Raw genomic sequence first — 15,557 nt, forward strand, 5'->3', positions numbered from 1 at the left:
TTGTTGAGAGGACAAGACTGAAAGCTGAGTGTGAGGAACTGTACAAGCATCTCTTGATAGTGGGTGGATGACAAAATGGCAATGAAGAAGCTCTTATGCTGTTGCAAACATGAAATATGTATAGTCCTGACTGTACAAACACAGTGATGGGGTCTGAACTATCTCTACACAGAAAAAAGGTTTTGGATGATATATAAACTGTTCTCAGAAACATCAGACCTGTATTCAACAGTGGTCATAAAAGAAAATTAAAGGAAAGTTACTCTTAAGAAGAGTGATAGGAAAAAAATCACCTAATATAACGATGCCATGTATAAACACATGGTGCATCAATGAATGATGACTTCCATGAACATCAGGTTTCTCGATCTCATAAAGTTTGCAGTAGATCTAGACAGACCTCACTGTGGGCTTTCAGTACTTAAAGAGGGCTTGTAAAAAAGATGGAGAGCAACTGTTTACACGGGCTGATAATGGTAGGACAAGGGGGGATGGCTTCAAGATGAAAGAGGGGAGGTTTATGTCAGACATTAGGAAGAAATTGTTTACCATGAGGGTGGCGAGGCCCTGGCGCAGGCTGCCCCGAGGAGCTGTGGGTGCCCCATCCCTGGCAGTGCCCAAGGCCAGGCTGGATGGGGCTGGGGGCAGCCTGGGCTGGGAGCAGGGGTCGTGCCCATGGCAGGGGCTGGAACCAGGTGGGCTTTAAGGTCTCTGCCAGCCCAAACCGTCCTGTGATTGTATCCTGTAGGAAACATGATTAAACACACCAAAAAAAAAGTGATTAAGCACCCCATCAGTCAGAAAAGCAAAGCTTTGAGAGACACCATGGCAGGAAAGATTTCTTTTTTTGGGAAAAAAAAGAAAAAAAAAGTCTTCTGGAAGAAGAAATGTGGCTTGGAGAATGTTACGAGGGGAGAGTTATCCTGTGCCTTTTCCTACACAGGAAGAAGGAGGTATAAAATGTAGGAGAGACTTCAAAGAAATAAACTCTCACAAGGAGCTCCGTCCCTCACACACACACACACAAAGAGAATTGTTGCCAAGGGCTTTGTGTATGCTAAACTGACAATTTTTTAGCACAGTCCCCAGCAACTTTTGGCCTGGACAACAGCCACTGATCCAAGCAATTCTCATACATTATTCAAGGGAGAGTGCATATGTCGGACCTACCCAGTAGGTATTTTGGATATGGTTTCTCTGTGTTTTTGGAAGAGGGGGGAAACACAGATATAACCATGAGATCTATAATGCTAGAGTGCAAAACCAAGGTATTTTTTTCACTGCATCCTCCTACAGTTACAGACTCACAATCAACTTCTTTTCTCCCACCATGACTAGTCATAGAAGCAAGAAAATTATTTTGGAGTCTATTTCTTATATCTATCTTAAAAGGATGATAGGGTAACACAAGGCTGATTTCACCAAGGTGCATTAGGATTAAAATAAAATAAATAAATAGGAGTTTCCACAAGGCACTGGAGTCTACTTTTAGGCAATTTACTTGATCTCCATGTCTCTGAATCTGAGTTGATAACCAGCCAAAGAGATTGTTCTTTCCCTACAACTGTAGCCTTTTTTTGGGGGTGGCAATAGGGTTGAGGTGGGTAGGTGGGGGAGGATTTAAATAGTCTAAAAAGAACTCCAATCAGAAACACAGAGGAAATGCAGAAATCAGAAAAGGCCAAATTAACACGGAGGCTGTGTGTCTGTTTATTTCCTTCCTCTTGTCTTAACTTCCCCATCAAACAATCCTGCCTTGTAAGCCTGAAGAGGAGAGCACGTCCAACTTTTCCCCATTACTTTGCAAAGATACTGTACGAGACTTCTTATTCAATAAAATAAGTAAATAAATAAGATTAAATAAAAACAACCTCTTGATTTCTGCAGCTCTGGATCTGTCACATGAGGTTAGACCCCTTCTGAATTAACATCAGCAACAGGACTGTGCTCTGTAAGTGCTAAATGACACCATAGGGCTACACATTGCACCTATTTCTGTGGCTTATTAAACAGAAAAGGCTCAAGAACATAGCAGTAACCCACGTTTGAATCCACCTCAAGTACTTTTTCTGGTTGGGATAACCTTACAGAATATCCAACCAATCTTCAGGCAACTTTATTATTACTATTTTTTCTCCAGGACACACTCACCTCTATTTTTAGGTAAGATGGTATAAAGAAATTAAAAAGTCTCCTTCTCAGCTGCTTTACAGGACCTCAAAAAATCTCATTTGACTACCTGAAGGACGGACCAGTTATCAAAATAATGATTATGATAAGGATTTCCCCAAAATCTGCTGATCGGTGACTTCTTCCCTTCACATGGTAGGGAGCCAGATTGGAGATGCTCCCGTGGCTGATCTTGGGCAGGCACTTGGGGCAGTGGCCTGGATACCCCCACTGAAACCTGGTTTCATGCATGAGCAGCCTCTATTGAGTGCTCCATGAAGGGGAACGAACGTCCTGTACCTTCCGCCCACGGCCACCTCCTCTGTGCCTGCCTGTGTCCGTGACTCTTGCTGTCATTTCTTCCTTGCCCCTTGCTCTGGGACAGGGAAACTCAGCTCGCTGACTGCTTTTTATTTACTCCTAGGCTGTAAAAGATTTTGTCTAAACTGATTTTGCCCTTCTGCTCTGGCAGATTAATTGCCCATCAGTTGTGATTCAAAGCAGAGACTATTTCGGGTCTGGAGACATTTGCACTCCTTGTCCTACAGCTCATAAAACAGAATAAAAGCGGAAAATTCCCGAGATGAAAATAAAAAACAACAAACCTACCAAGTCCACAAAGGAATGGTGAGTCAAAAGGATGAAGTTACTTTTTCTGGGTGATGAATTTGCCTTTTTTTTTTTTCACAAGGGCAGGTCCTCTGCATACTCCTCCGCCTGCTCCTTCACTACCAGGTCAAATATTAACCCTAATGCACACCTCGGGAACGACAGCTTCCTATCGGTAGCAGCCCCACTGCTTTCCCTGTGCGCTGGGGGCTGCTTGCCAGTACCTTCCCCTGGTGCCAAGGAGAAGGAAGAAGCAAGGCACCTCGCCTAAGTTCCCTTTCCCTGTCCTGAGCCACTTTTGGGGGGCTTTTATGGCCCCAGTGTATTTACCTTCCATAAGAAGGAGCTAGGACTCAGGACAAGCACTACTGGCGCTCTCCAGCAGGAGTTGAGGGAGAGCGGTGAGGAAGATGGAGCTCTTCCCCCTTTCCTTCCCTCTCCTGATGTTTTTTTGGGTCCAAAGAGTGTTGAATAACGTGTAACATGCCAACGCCAGCAGGGTTGGTTCAGCAGCATCTCTCCCCCAAAACCAACACCCCTGGAACAGACAGGAGAAAATTTATTCAAGTGCATTTTCCTTCTCCATTAAGCCTGTGCAAATGTGATGGCAAGCAGCTTCACCCTTGGGGTCTTGCTTTTTGCTGGCCATGTTCTATGAGCATGGACGGCCCCTTTCTTTCCCTCTTGTCTGATCCTCTGCTTTCAGAGATGGAGCCGTGTGTGTGCGAAACCTTGAGCGGGTGCCCTTTCCATAGACCATCACTGCCCACCCCAATTCTCACAGCTCCTGGCAGAGGTCTGGAGCTGTTTCCTCATCGTGTTCCCCGAAAACATCGCTACAGCAACGTATTGGGTCAACCCACCACCGTCAGTCCAGGGGGTGCGAAGGGAAGGAAATGTAGGCTTGATATCCCCAGGCATCTTCTGGGTGCTGTGCCCTTCACATGAGACAGGAAGATTTGAGGCTCCCCTTCCTTCCCTTGTACCTCATGGGGTCATGGCAGTGCTGTCAGTCCTACCTGTCCCACCAGCATTACATACTTTTCCAGTCTGTTGGGCAAGGACAACAGTACATAAAGCAAGGAGGGGAATTTGTCCACTTTGCCACCTGCCTCTTCTTGTCTCTCCTCAACCTCCTCATCTGCCATCCACTGTAAAGAAGAGCTTTGCTTGTTTCTAAAATCCTTGTCCTGACATAGAAAACCAATGCATTTTTTCACAAGCTGAAGCACCCACTTCATGCCTGACACCCAATTTGTGGCAGCTGGTTTCCCAGACACAGAAGTCCATGCCCTCTGTGCTCAGACATAGCTGAATTCCTGCTGTTTATTCCCAATTGTTTCAGTTTGCTGCTCACACAGAAGCAGTAAAAAATTAAGCACCCTCATGACTTCATTTCATTAATGATTCTTGGCTTATGATGTTTGCAAAAAAAAAAAAAAACAACAAAACCACACGTGCAGTTCTCATATGCCTCAGGAGTGGCAATTCTTGTAGACAAGCACAAATATTAAGAGTGCTGTACAAAGGTCTGGTGACACTTCCTCTGGTCCATCCTATAGATGGATGGTCCTTCACAGGCATGAGAAAAAAAAATGAGATTTTATTTATTTTTCAGATATAGAAAAATGAAAACCCTTACAAAGTGATAAGAGATGTGAAGACATCACACACAATTAGACACAAGCAGACCTGGTATGCTGAATCTAAGGAACCAGCCAGAGAGATGTGATTCTGTTTATAACCACATCAGGAAGGTGACTAGCTGCAAGGGAAAATGTTATTAAACTGAAGTCATTTGGGGCAGAGAATGAGTAGGTCTGAGGTCTCCACAGAGGCTTTGGAAGAAAGTTGTAACTGTCAGTACAGGAATTGAATGCTGGTAGCAGCAGTAAGGCACATAACCTCACCGTTTTCAAGACATAGTTGGGTGCTGAAAGGGGTTTGGGATGCAGTCTCCCATAACAAGGTGGCACAATGCACAGTGGTCTTCCTTCTAGGCCTTTCTGTCTAATGACTTCATTTTCCAGGTTCCTTAAAAATTAATGGCTAAGGTCTGAAATATAAGATGTAGATAATTGAGCTTTGAGCCATGCAAGGAGAAAATCTGGGAGAACAGGAGGTATTACCATGCTGAGATTTCACAGGCAGGGAGGGGGAACGTCCACAATCCTTTCACTCCACACAATTCCTCCAGTTGCAGCCCTCCAACTCCTATCCCAGTGAGGACTGAAGCTCTGACCCACTCCTCCATAAAAAGAGGAGGGCCCATTGCCTCCCAGTTCCATGCAGCCTTGCTACGCTAGCAGTGCCTTGGGGCTGGGGAGGGGACAGTCTGTCACAACACCATGGCCAAGAGCCACGGGGCATCAGCAAAACTGCATGGTTTACAGTGTTGTGGGTCATGGAAACCCACCTCTCTCCTCCTCCAATCCTGTGTCCTGCCCGGGTGCAGCCCACCAGCTGGCACCAGGCACGCGAGCACACGGTGTTTTGGCTCCTCAGGTCAGCTAACATGGTTTGGTCATCGTTCAGGTCAGGCATCTTCGAATGTGTCGGGTTGCAACATCTTCATACATCACCAATCTCTATAGTGATAGGGCAATGAACTCTCTGTTCTACAGACAACCACTCCTCCACCCCCTAATTGTCTGCACTGCTCAGTCCCAGAGCCTTTATAAGGACGGGGAGTAACCATCTTCTGCCTCATTCATCAGCTTCCGTCCATCTTCAGGTATCTTCACGCCTGCAAAGACTATCACTAGCTGGCAATCATGAGAATCCTTTTCTTCCTTGTCGCTCTTCTCTTCTTCATCTTCCAGGCTGCTCCAGGTAAGACAGAAAATAGGTGAGATGAAGGCTAATGTGCAGAGAAGTCCTAACCTCTCTGCTCTTGGGCTCTGACTGACATACTATAAGTCCCCTTCCCTAGTTGTAGCCCTAATCTTTAACCTATTGAGTCAAGGTCCTTGATAGTCTTGCTGGTGGTCTCTTTCTAGCCCTATCCATCCTGTGCCCAGTTGTCTGACGGCATGATAGCAAAAAGATGGTCCTCCTGTGTATTCAGGCAGCCCTGTAGGCTGATACTTAAGACGCAACAATGCGTTTCATGCTGCGATGTGGGAGCTTTCTCTTCTCACATTCACACCTGCACCTTGTCAGTGTGTGTTCTAGATTAGTAGGCCTCTATTTTGGGGAAAGAAAAAAAAAAAGTAGTTGAGACTGTGGGGCTTTGCCTGAACTCTATTGTCCATGTGCATTAAATTGGTTTCGAGCACATGCATCATTCCAGACTGTTATGGGGTCTTCAGAGAAGTTTAATCTTTCTCCACTGTTTGCAGTAGACTCAAATTTCTACTTACTTTCCTAGACCACCAAATGCCAGTCTACTCAGTGAAGGGATGTAGAATTGCTTAGACCAAGAGCAGGCACTTGTAGGAGATCCATTTAAGGAATATAAAAAGAACACAAATTGAATTTCTGCCTGAACATGCCAGCTGGAACAAGTAATGTTTAACCTGGAAACTCTCTGAACCCACGCTTGGGGCTAGCACTTTATCTGGGATAAGCCCAGGCAGTTGTATCGATGAAGATGGAGCTGCAGAGTTTGACATCACCCGAGCATTTGGTTCTTCAGTTCTGAACATACCAAGCATGGTAAAAACAGCATAGCATCTAGCTAAAACCATATACAACACTAGTGACAATAGTAACAGGCTTTATTTTATAGTATATACATAACTGCATCAAAAATTCTAGTTGGGAATTCTAGTCCCACAGGTTTGGCTGTGATTAAGATTTACCTTTTATGATTTTTTTTGCCAACTGTTTTAACTTTACCATATCTTACTTGGCAACACAGTGCACAGCTTTCCTGTGAGCATGCAGAAAGCTATTGGAAGCAGCAAATAATGATAATGAATCATAAATATGCTTTGCATTTGCTGAAAAAGCCTGAAAAAGTCAAGTTAAGACATTTTAATTTGAATGACATCACATTTTTAGGGTAATATGAGATTCATTTCAAGGTAATTTTTTTTTCTGTGTTTCCTATGGCTTTTTCACATGCTGTAGCATTACTGTGTGTAACTGGAATGACAAGTACATGTCTCCAGCAGAAATGTTAAGGAAGCTAGAAGTTATCTCTGTGTCACTGCTAATCGGGTAGATTCTCTCTCCAGACATTACAGCCCACTGTTCTAACTAGTTTGCATTTCATATGAAACGAAAGACCTCAGTTACCCTAATCACAAACCCACATGCCAAGCACTATGTCATGATATCACATACCATGCCTGGTTAATTTGATGCTGCAACTCTCCTTACCCTCAGACTTAACAAATGAACATGAATTTTCCCTCAATTTTTTTTCAGCTTACAGCCAGGGAGATGCTGACACCGTAGCATGCCGGCAAAACCGTGGCTCCTGCTCTTTTATTGCATGCTCTGGTTCTCTGGTTGACATTGGGACCTGCCGTGGTGGGAAGCTGAAATGCTGCAAATGGTAAGATGAATTCCTCCAGTGCAATGCTCATGCAAGTACAAATAGATTTAGTGGGCTTTTCTTTCTCTTTGGCATGCAGAAGGACACCTCCTCCTGCTTCTTATGTCCTCCAAAAAGTAGAAATAATAATAATAAAAAAAAAAATCAACACTAATTGCTGGGCATTTGGCTGATAACAGAAAACAGAGCCTTATGGAATTAAACAGAATATTTGCTGCTCAGGCAGCCCACAGTTCCATGGAGCTGATGGTGGATTAGCCTCTGAACCCCTAGGAAATTTAGTTTCAAAGGAGTGTCCTGTCCTGCCTCCTTCGTCTTTGAAGCCCATGGGCATTCTATATTATTTGGTCCCTGGTGCACCAAACGGCTTCAGGTTTCAGACAGAGACGATATAAAACATAACCAAAGTGAATGTTATGTTACCTGTAGGAGGCTAGAGGAAAGAAAAATGCCAGTCTGCTTTCTCTGAAAAAGCCACAGGGAGAATTTGGTGCTAAGCAGGGAGGGAGCTGGATTTTGCCAGAGCTGGCTGTCTTTGCAGCAAGAGGGCTGTTTTCTCCCCGAGACCATACCTCATCTGTGATACTAATGCAGGTTTGGGCTCACACTCAAGCCTACAGCCTTTGAAATTCCATACTGCTAATAACTTGGTTCTTCTTCCAGCATGAGCCTGGTGCCAGGGCAGAACCAGCTCATGCTCAAACTGTGCCCCTACTAAGCAGTGTGGAGACAGCTGGCTTCAGACAGCTCTGAGGACTCCTCTTCAATCCACACAGGCAGTAGCACGGAACCTCACGCCACCAAACCCCAAGGTTTTCAGCACAGCATAACCATTAGCAAGTCAGGACTCACACCTGCAATGCAGTTCTCCATCTGGGTTGCTTTATTGGGTCAAAGGGCCAGATATTAGACCAAATCAGACTGTAGGAGATCTTCCACCCTGTAGAAGTCCAACATTTTTTCATCAGCACCCACGAGAAAGCTCCTGCATCTGTTGGAGCTGTACTTGAGGGAGCCATGCTGTAATGTCACAGTCCAACTCTGCCATTGGTGGCATTTCATATCAAAGGAGCTGTAACAGATCCACACACTTTTGGATACTATAAATCTGTTGTTGCTGTAGTTGTTGTTTTGTTTAATTGTTCAATTACTTTTAATTATTTGCCTTTATACTTAATTGAATTCGCTTTCTGTGAAACATCATGTTGAAGGATACAACAAAAGTGAGAGGCCTTGTCACACTTCTGAGGGCATGGAAGGAGAGGATCGACCATGCTTGCTTTATTCCTAAATTAGTTTTATTCTTAAGCCATATGCCCGTCAGGCATTCTGGGTCATCGGCAGCTGCAGCCAGCAAACTGTGGTGTGTGCTGAGTGGTAACATCCACATCCTCCATTTTATCTGCTTTGTCTTATGGCCCTTCTACTCGGCACCGGTGAGGCTGCACCCGGAGTGCTGGGACCAGTCCTGGGCCCCCCAGCACAGAGAGACCTGGACCCAGCGGGGAGAGCCCAGGCCGGGGCCCCCAGGGTGCTGCCGGGCCCGGAGCCCCCGTGCTGTGAGGAGAGGCTGCGAGAGCTGGGGCTGCTCGGCCTGGAGCAGAGGAGGCTCCGGGGGAGCTCCCCCATGGCCGTCAGGACCCGCGGGGAGGTGCGGAGAGGCCGGAGCCGGGCTCTGCTCGGCGGTGCCCAGGGCCGGGCCCAGAGGCCCCGGGCCCAGCCCGGAGCCCCGGCGGCTCCCCCTGCCCCTCAGGCAGCACCGCTGGGCCGGGCGGGTGCCGGAGCCCTGGCACAGGCTGCCCCGAGAGGGGCCGGGGGCTGCTCCTTGGAGAGCTCCCCGAGCCCGGGGCCGTGGGGCTGGGCACCCTGCTGGGGCAGGGGGGGACAGGGGCACCCAGGGGTGTCCCCAGCCTCAGCCCTGCTGTGAGTCTGTGAGCACAGAGCAGAGTTCCAGATCCCAAGGATCTCCTGTTGTCTAACTCCACGTGTTACCAGATTTCTGCATCAGCCTGAGACGGGAAAGCATCATTTACTTGTTTGGACAGAGACAGGCAGAATAGCTAAGCACTTCATTTCTCTTTGCAGGACACCCAGTTCCTAAAACTGATACCTCACTGACCAGGCAGACAAGAGCTCTGGGAACCTGAGACATCTCCAGACTTTTGACATCAATAAATCCCAGCCTTGGTGGAAACCTGAGGAGCCTTTCCCATGGGGTGAAGACTTCTGGGAGCACGAGGAGATCTGAGAAGGAGTTCTTGTAGCCCTGATAGAGATTTGCAGCTTCAATTCTAATAAAAGCAAGTCACTGTGAAACCACATTGCTGACATTTGCTTGTGTATGTCAGGGTGGTTTTTGTTGTTATTATTGTCTATAAAAAATCAACCTGTAAATGAAGCTTATTTAACTAAATTAATTTAAGTGCATGTGTCATTGAGTCCTGTTAAATCATCCTGCAGAGCGTCTGGGTTGCAGCAGTCTGTGTGTGGCAACTTGTTATGTCAGTAAATCATAAACCAGGGTGGGGTTCAGAAGTTCTCCAGTCCTCCATCACCTGCCTGCACACCAAGAAGAGCAGAGAACAGCAATGCAGAGAAATCCTAGCATGGCAGAAGGCCAACTTCTTTAGGTCTTGAAACTGCCTCGCCACATCTATGTGATTCTGCTCCTGTTGCCTTTATTTGGTCTAGACGAGCATCACATTAGTGGGATCCTAACGAGCCAAACTATTTACCACAGCGCTGTGCTGTCTGGATGCATGTCCATCACCCTGGAGCCTCAGCACCTGCTGTTATGAGGTACAGAAGTGTCCCTTGCTTCCCCTTCCCATCCCCAGCATCCCAGAACACAGGGCAAAAGGATTTGAGATGGGGGACAGCTACAAATATCTGTGCTTTCCGTCCCACCAGCTGCTATGAGCTGGTTTTGGACTGCCATGTGCTCTGAACATGGCCCCTTTGTTCCATTTTTTTACTAGCCTAATCACAGTGTGTTTGGGGAAGTTATCCCTGACTGTAGCTAGTTAATCTGATAAGGAAGAGGATCAGGCCGTGCTCCTGTCTGTATAGGGGTTTGGTTTCCTGGAGAACTTTACCCCATGTCACACTAACGCTGTCTGAGATGGGATCCAGGTCTTACAGCAAAAACACAAACCAAGACAACTCTTTGCAGGTATAAGGCTCAGACACAAGTCTTCTGGAGCAGGTTCATTAAAATTTGTAGAGATATTTAGACTACGAAATTTGAAAACCACAGCTGTGCATTCAGCCTCTCCTGGAGACTTTTCTTCCAGTGCTGATCCCGTTATTACTACTATTTATTATTATTATTACTATTTATATTTTAGATATAAAAGAGAAACACAAGCATCTGTTCTGGAGGCCAAGGAGAGAACCCGTTCTGCATCCTCTCATGGAGACAGACTTCTGCATGGCGATAATCATCTGCGCTCTGGGATGCAGTGCAGTTTTGTTAGGAAACTATTTTATTTTAGAAAAAAAGAAAAAGCTTAGTCTTTTCTGGGTGGTCCAAGGATCACTTTTGCAGTCTCTTCAGGCCATTCAGTTTGTTTGTTGAGGTGTTTGTTGTCATTCTTCTGTTGTTTGTGTTTTAGGGTTTATGTGTGTTTGCGTGTGTGCGTGTGTGTGTGTTAAAACCATATTTTTAGCCCCAAATTCCAGATTTTCTAAAGGGAAGACGTCTCTCATAAATTGGCAGGAGATCTGCTTAGCTGGTCTAAGGTACTGGCAAACACTAGTCATACTGCAAAAGAGAAAAGAAACTTTCAGATTTTGTTCTTATAACCAGGAAAATATTTGAATAAAAGCGCACAGAAGGAACTGACTGAGCACCAAGGACTGAGAGCAAAAATATTCCTGGATAATTCACGAATTCTTAGCAGGGTCTCTACAGTCTTTCTGCTGCTAAATTGTAATCATTTTTGTAATCATGTAATAGAAAACCTTTCTATTTTACTTAATAATGAAATGCAAGGAAGCTGCTGTTCCTGAAGCTTCTTTCGTACCTTGAAGTCTCTGGTATGGAGATATGGAATTTCTCTATATAAATCTGCTGCTCACTCTTTGTTTTTAATGTCTCTGCCATTACTATTGAACAAAGTTTAAATGAGTGTCCAAAACCAAGAGCAACTACAACATCTTGCAGCAAAAAGAAACAGAAAATTAAGTATTAGAAACAGTAGAAGCAGAGTGTACATTTGCTTTTTTTTTTTTCCTGTTTTGTATTGGAATAAATATGCAGGAGAAACTTTTAAATTCTGCTAAGGAATTGGATTTTTTTTTTCCCTAAAAAGGGAACAATTATAGACAACATGACTTTCAGGTTTTTCTTCTGAACATGAGTGAGTCCTGGTAGACTTTACAATATAAAACATGCAGGTTTCCTATTAACTGGTTCAAAACTTCATGGGTCCCTAGACAATATGCACATCCTATTGAGAAATGTGTCCTCCAAAGCCAATATTACTTGTCATGAGGCATCTGGACCAGGTAATGGGAACTGCAGAGAAAAGAGACAATTTCTAGCTAATTACTTATCTCTGCCAGAGACTTTTGACTGTGAACTGTCTTTCCTATAAGGCACTCGAGCTGCATGATTTTTGACCCTGTGTGGTACACAGGGAGCAAGCGAGGAAACCCCTGGGAAGTCCTCTGAGTATACAGAGTCCCTTCTCCCTTGGGAGCTTGCACTGGAGGAGTTTCACATCCCAAGGGTAGACTGGATGTGTTAAAGTGAGTAATGAACCCATTCCCCCATGAAACACCCAGTCTTCATCAAATCCTCAACTCACCACAGTCCGACAGCAAGGGATCCCTTGCTGGCAACGTCCAAAGGCTCTTGTACTGGTTGGGGGGCAGTGGTCCGTGGAACAGGTGCCCCCAGCCTGCTTGCATTGCACGGCGTTGTTAGGTGCTCGCATGAAACCTGTGCAAAGAAGCTGAGCCTTGATTTTCCTTCCCAAAGAAGATCAAGTATGAGTCAGGGCTGTAGCATGACAGCAATATCCCAGTCTGCCTGTGGTCTGGCCACATCCACACCATTAAATTCTTTTCATTTCCAAAGGAGGGTCAACAATCACATACAGAGTGTTTGACTACTACAGAAGTAGCCCGAGATGTAAACCCGTTTTATCCCTATTTCTGTTTTACCCCTTCTGTACTCACAAAATCCCCTCAGGGTTTCCTCTGACTTTATGGATCTCTTACCTAAAGAGCTTTGGAGCACTACGAGGAGCACAGCAAAGAAAAGGTAAACGATCTTCATGTCCAAATGCAGTGGCACAAGGTACAACAGCTACTAGGGAAAAGCACAGGAAAAGGTACATTGGCCATTACTTGACCCAAATATTATGGATGACATATAAGCTGCAATTTGTAAATAAAAGTTGAATAATAGTTGTCATTTATGCAATTGAGTAAATGTTCTAGAATCAATCTATTGAAATACCACTTTCTGAAGAAATACATATTTTAAAGTTCAGTTCATGAGATGAAGAAAATGTATTTTATGCATATACAATTTAGAAGAATAAAATGAGTATAGCGATTTTCTCTCCATTGCGTGCAAAGACAGTCAACATTCCACCTACATTCAAATTTCATAAACCCTGAATATTATAATTTAAAATAAAATAAATACCCTCCACATCTTATCCAATTCTTATAATTTAAGCACGTTTTTCTAGGTGTCTTTTATAACTTATACAACATTGCTACATAAACAAAAGCATCAATACTTCCATTATGGTGTGGTGCTGCATGTTTGTGGCAAGATGATTAATGACAAAAGTGTCCATTTTATTTAATTATCACATATTTTGATTCAGGGATTTGTAGATAATGACTTAAACCATTCTAATTTCTCTAGATAATGAATGCTCAGAGACTTCAATTGTAGAAATAATAATGATTATAATAATAATGATTTGTAGCTTACAAATCAGTAGCAAGTCCTTGAAAATATCTTTACAGAAAAATCTGAGGAGACATTTATCCCTTCTTTTCATAACACCTCTATAACATACAGCAGCTGAAAGCCTCAAAGCATCTCCCCAGCATCAGCCCTTTTTTCAGGCTCTAACTAAATTTTGCAAATGATGCAAACCAATATAATCATACAGAATCACCGTTGTTGACTACAATAATAATTCAAATGCATTAATCAAATATCAAATATCAAGTATTATACTTTTCATTGTTCATACGCTTTTAATTAAGCTGCAGAAGCAGACACCTTGGAATGACAATTTTCATTTTAGATAAGCAAAGGATATTTTCAAAAAGATAAGCATTTTTTTCTCCTTGTCAGTTGTTATCAGCTCATCCTAGAGGACTTCAGGCATCAGTAGGTAACAAGTGGAGAGGGGGGCACTCTGGCTGGTCTGTCCTACCTGGTTCTTCTCAGTGAGGTGCTGAGCTTCACAGGGTGATGCCTTGCCCCAGAACAACAGCGTTTATATGTTCCTGCTGATGACAAAGCTGCCACAGACCAGCCAGCCAATGACTTGGGCTTCTCACAGCATTTCCCAGCAGTTGAAACATCACTTCCCAGCAGCCAACGAGCCAAATATGTTCAGGCCAAAGTGTTCCCCTGTGCTGCCAATACTGGGACAAGATCTTCAGTTCATGAATTCACAGAAACACACAGAATCATGGAATGGCTGAGGTCGGAGGCCATATCCAGGGTGGGCCACGTCCAGGTGGCTTTTGAAGATCTCCAAGGAGGGAGACTCCAAAACCTCCCTGGTCAAGCTGTATCTGTTGTTATGCTTGTTGGCAAGCTTACTTTAAATTTCTAAAATAGGGTAGTTAAACTACCTGCTATTTTAACCACTGTATATTGTTATTGACTTTAAACATCAGTTTGGCTACTCAAGATCATGAAAGGTATCCATATTTAACCTGTATCTTACTAATTAAACCCAACGTGTACCTTAGTAATTAAATATACACAATCCATGAATCAATATTGGATACCAGATATACTTTCACAGCTGCATGTCTAATTTACTTTCCTCTCTCCATGATGCTGCAAAGGATGTGTGTAGCATTTAAATTGTGTTCTTCTTTTAATGACAACATGCAGGCACATATATGTCAGAGAACCATAAAATCATAGAACCATAGAATCATAGCATCATTATTATATTATACATATATAATATCTGTGTATGTTTATTTCATAATACATAAGTATTCTAACAAATAAAGGCTGATTTTTCTAACCTGCTTTATATTTTATCTTAGCCGAAGAACATACGAATAGGAAAAAAAATCCAGCTATCCCAATCTATGATTTAGTCAATACCAGTCAGGATACTAAGTAATTACTTTCTTATAATGATGTTATTTCTTACTCTCTCATTTCTCTACAGTCCTCCTAGGACATTCACACTAATATGTATATGTATACGTATACGTATATGTATATATGTGCATTAAGCCATCTAGTATTTAGAAGAAGAGTCCTTCCATGTGGTCATGCTAACAAAGTTTTAGATATAAATGCTATATATATAAAATATTCTTCTAAATCCCAGCTGGCCTGAAGCAGATCTTTTTATCACCCAGAATGCCACAGACTCCTGTGCTCTGTGAATATTCAGGGATCGATTCGTTTGCTCACGCTTAGGCAAATGCCACATGGGATGTCCTTGTTTCCCTCCTGGCCAGCCAGGCTGCTCCAGCAAAGCTTGGTCTCCTCTTTCCTGAACCTTGTCTGCCAGCCCCACCTCACCCAGAGCACTGCAAATTCCTCTGGATGTTGGGGTGAAGGTCACTGAATTAAGCCCCTTGTTTCTATTTATCATTTCTATCCTGCTGTGGCTTACCTCTGATGTCGAGGAGTCCTCAGACAACTTCAGGCCAAAAGGATCCTCCACCCTCTCTTTGCCATCCTCTTCTCCCAGTGTGCTCTGTGCAAATGACAGGAAGGGATAACAGACCTTTGGTACGATTGCCCAACACTTGTCCTTACGGCACGTCCGCGATTAGCAAGAATATCACGAAATCCAGCTGGGGAAATGTCCTGCTGCCTGTTCGGTGGCCTTGGCCGGCACCGTGGAAACCTGCCCAGACCTGACTTGGCCAAAAGCTGCCTGGAAATCTCATCTGCTGCCTGGTGTTTTCTGCCACAGCACTGCGTGAGCAGCAGTAATCTTTGTCTGTGCTTCAGGCTTCATCACAAAGCCAGGCTTCATGGAGACTTTACCCATGAAGATGGGGCCAAAACATAGATTTAAATAACCTGAAGGTG

At 44.1% G+C, this 15,557-nt stretch overlaps 1 protein-coding gene and 1 long non-coding RNA gene across 3 annotated transcripts; one reads left to right on the top strand and one right to left on the bottom strand.

The window, feature by feature from the left end:
* Positions 1–5,448: 5,448 nt before the first annotated feature.
* On the top strand, positions 5,449–7,286 carry LOC310897303 (gallinacin-9-like; the record flags this gene model as incomplete). Its single annotated transcript, XM_083830747.1, has 2 exons — positions 5,449–5,610; positions 7,153–7,286. Exons 1-2 carry the CDS (start codon positions 5,553–5,555, stop codon positions 7,284–7,286), a joined length of 192 nt encoding a protein of 63 aa, XP_083686873.1. The 5' UTR covers positions 5,449–5,552.
* Positions 7,287–10,739: 3,453 nt separating this feature from the next.
* LOC310897304 lies at positions 10,740–15,285 on the bottom strand. 2 transcript variants are annotated; one of them, XR_014582205.1, is made up of 4 exons: positions 15,133–15,285; positions 12,509–12,596; positions 12,094–12,227; positions 10,740–11,045 (listed from the first exon to the last, which is right to left on the bottom strand). It is a non-coding gene; the product is annotated as an uncharacterized lncRNA (long non-coding RNA). The 2 variants fall into 2 exon arrangements; XR_014582206.1 differs by having other exon boundaries at positions 12,509–12,599; positions 15,133–15,268.
* Positions 15,286–15,557: the final 272 nt, after the last annotated feature.

The sequence above is a fragment of the Anser anser genome, assembly GCF_964211835.1.
Source record: "Anser anser genome assembly, chromosome: 3".
Lineage (NCBI taxonomy): Eukaryota > Metazoa > Chordata > Aves > Anseriformes > Anatidae > Anser > Anser anser.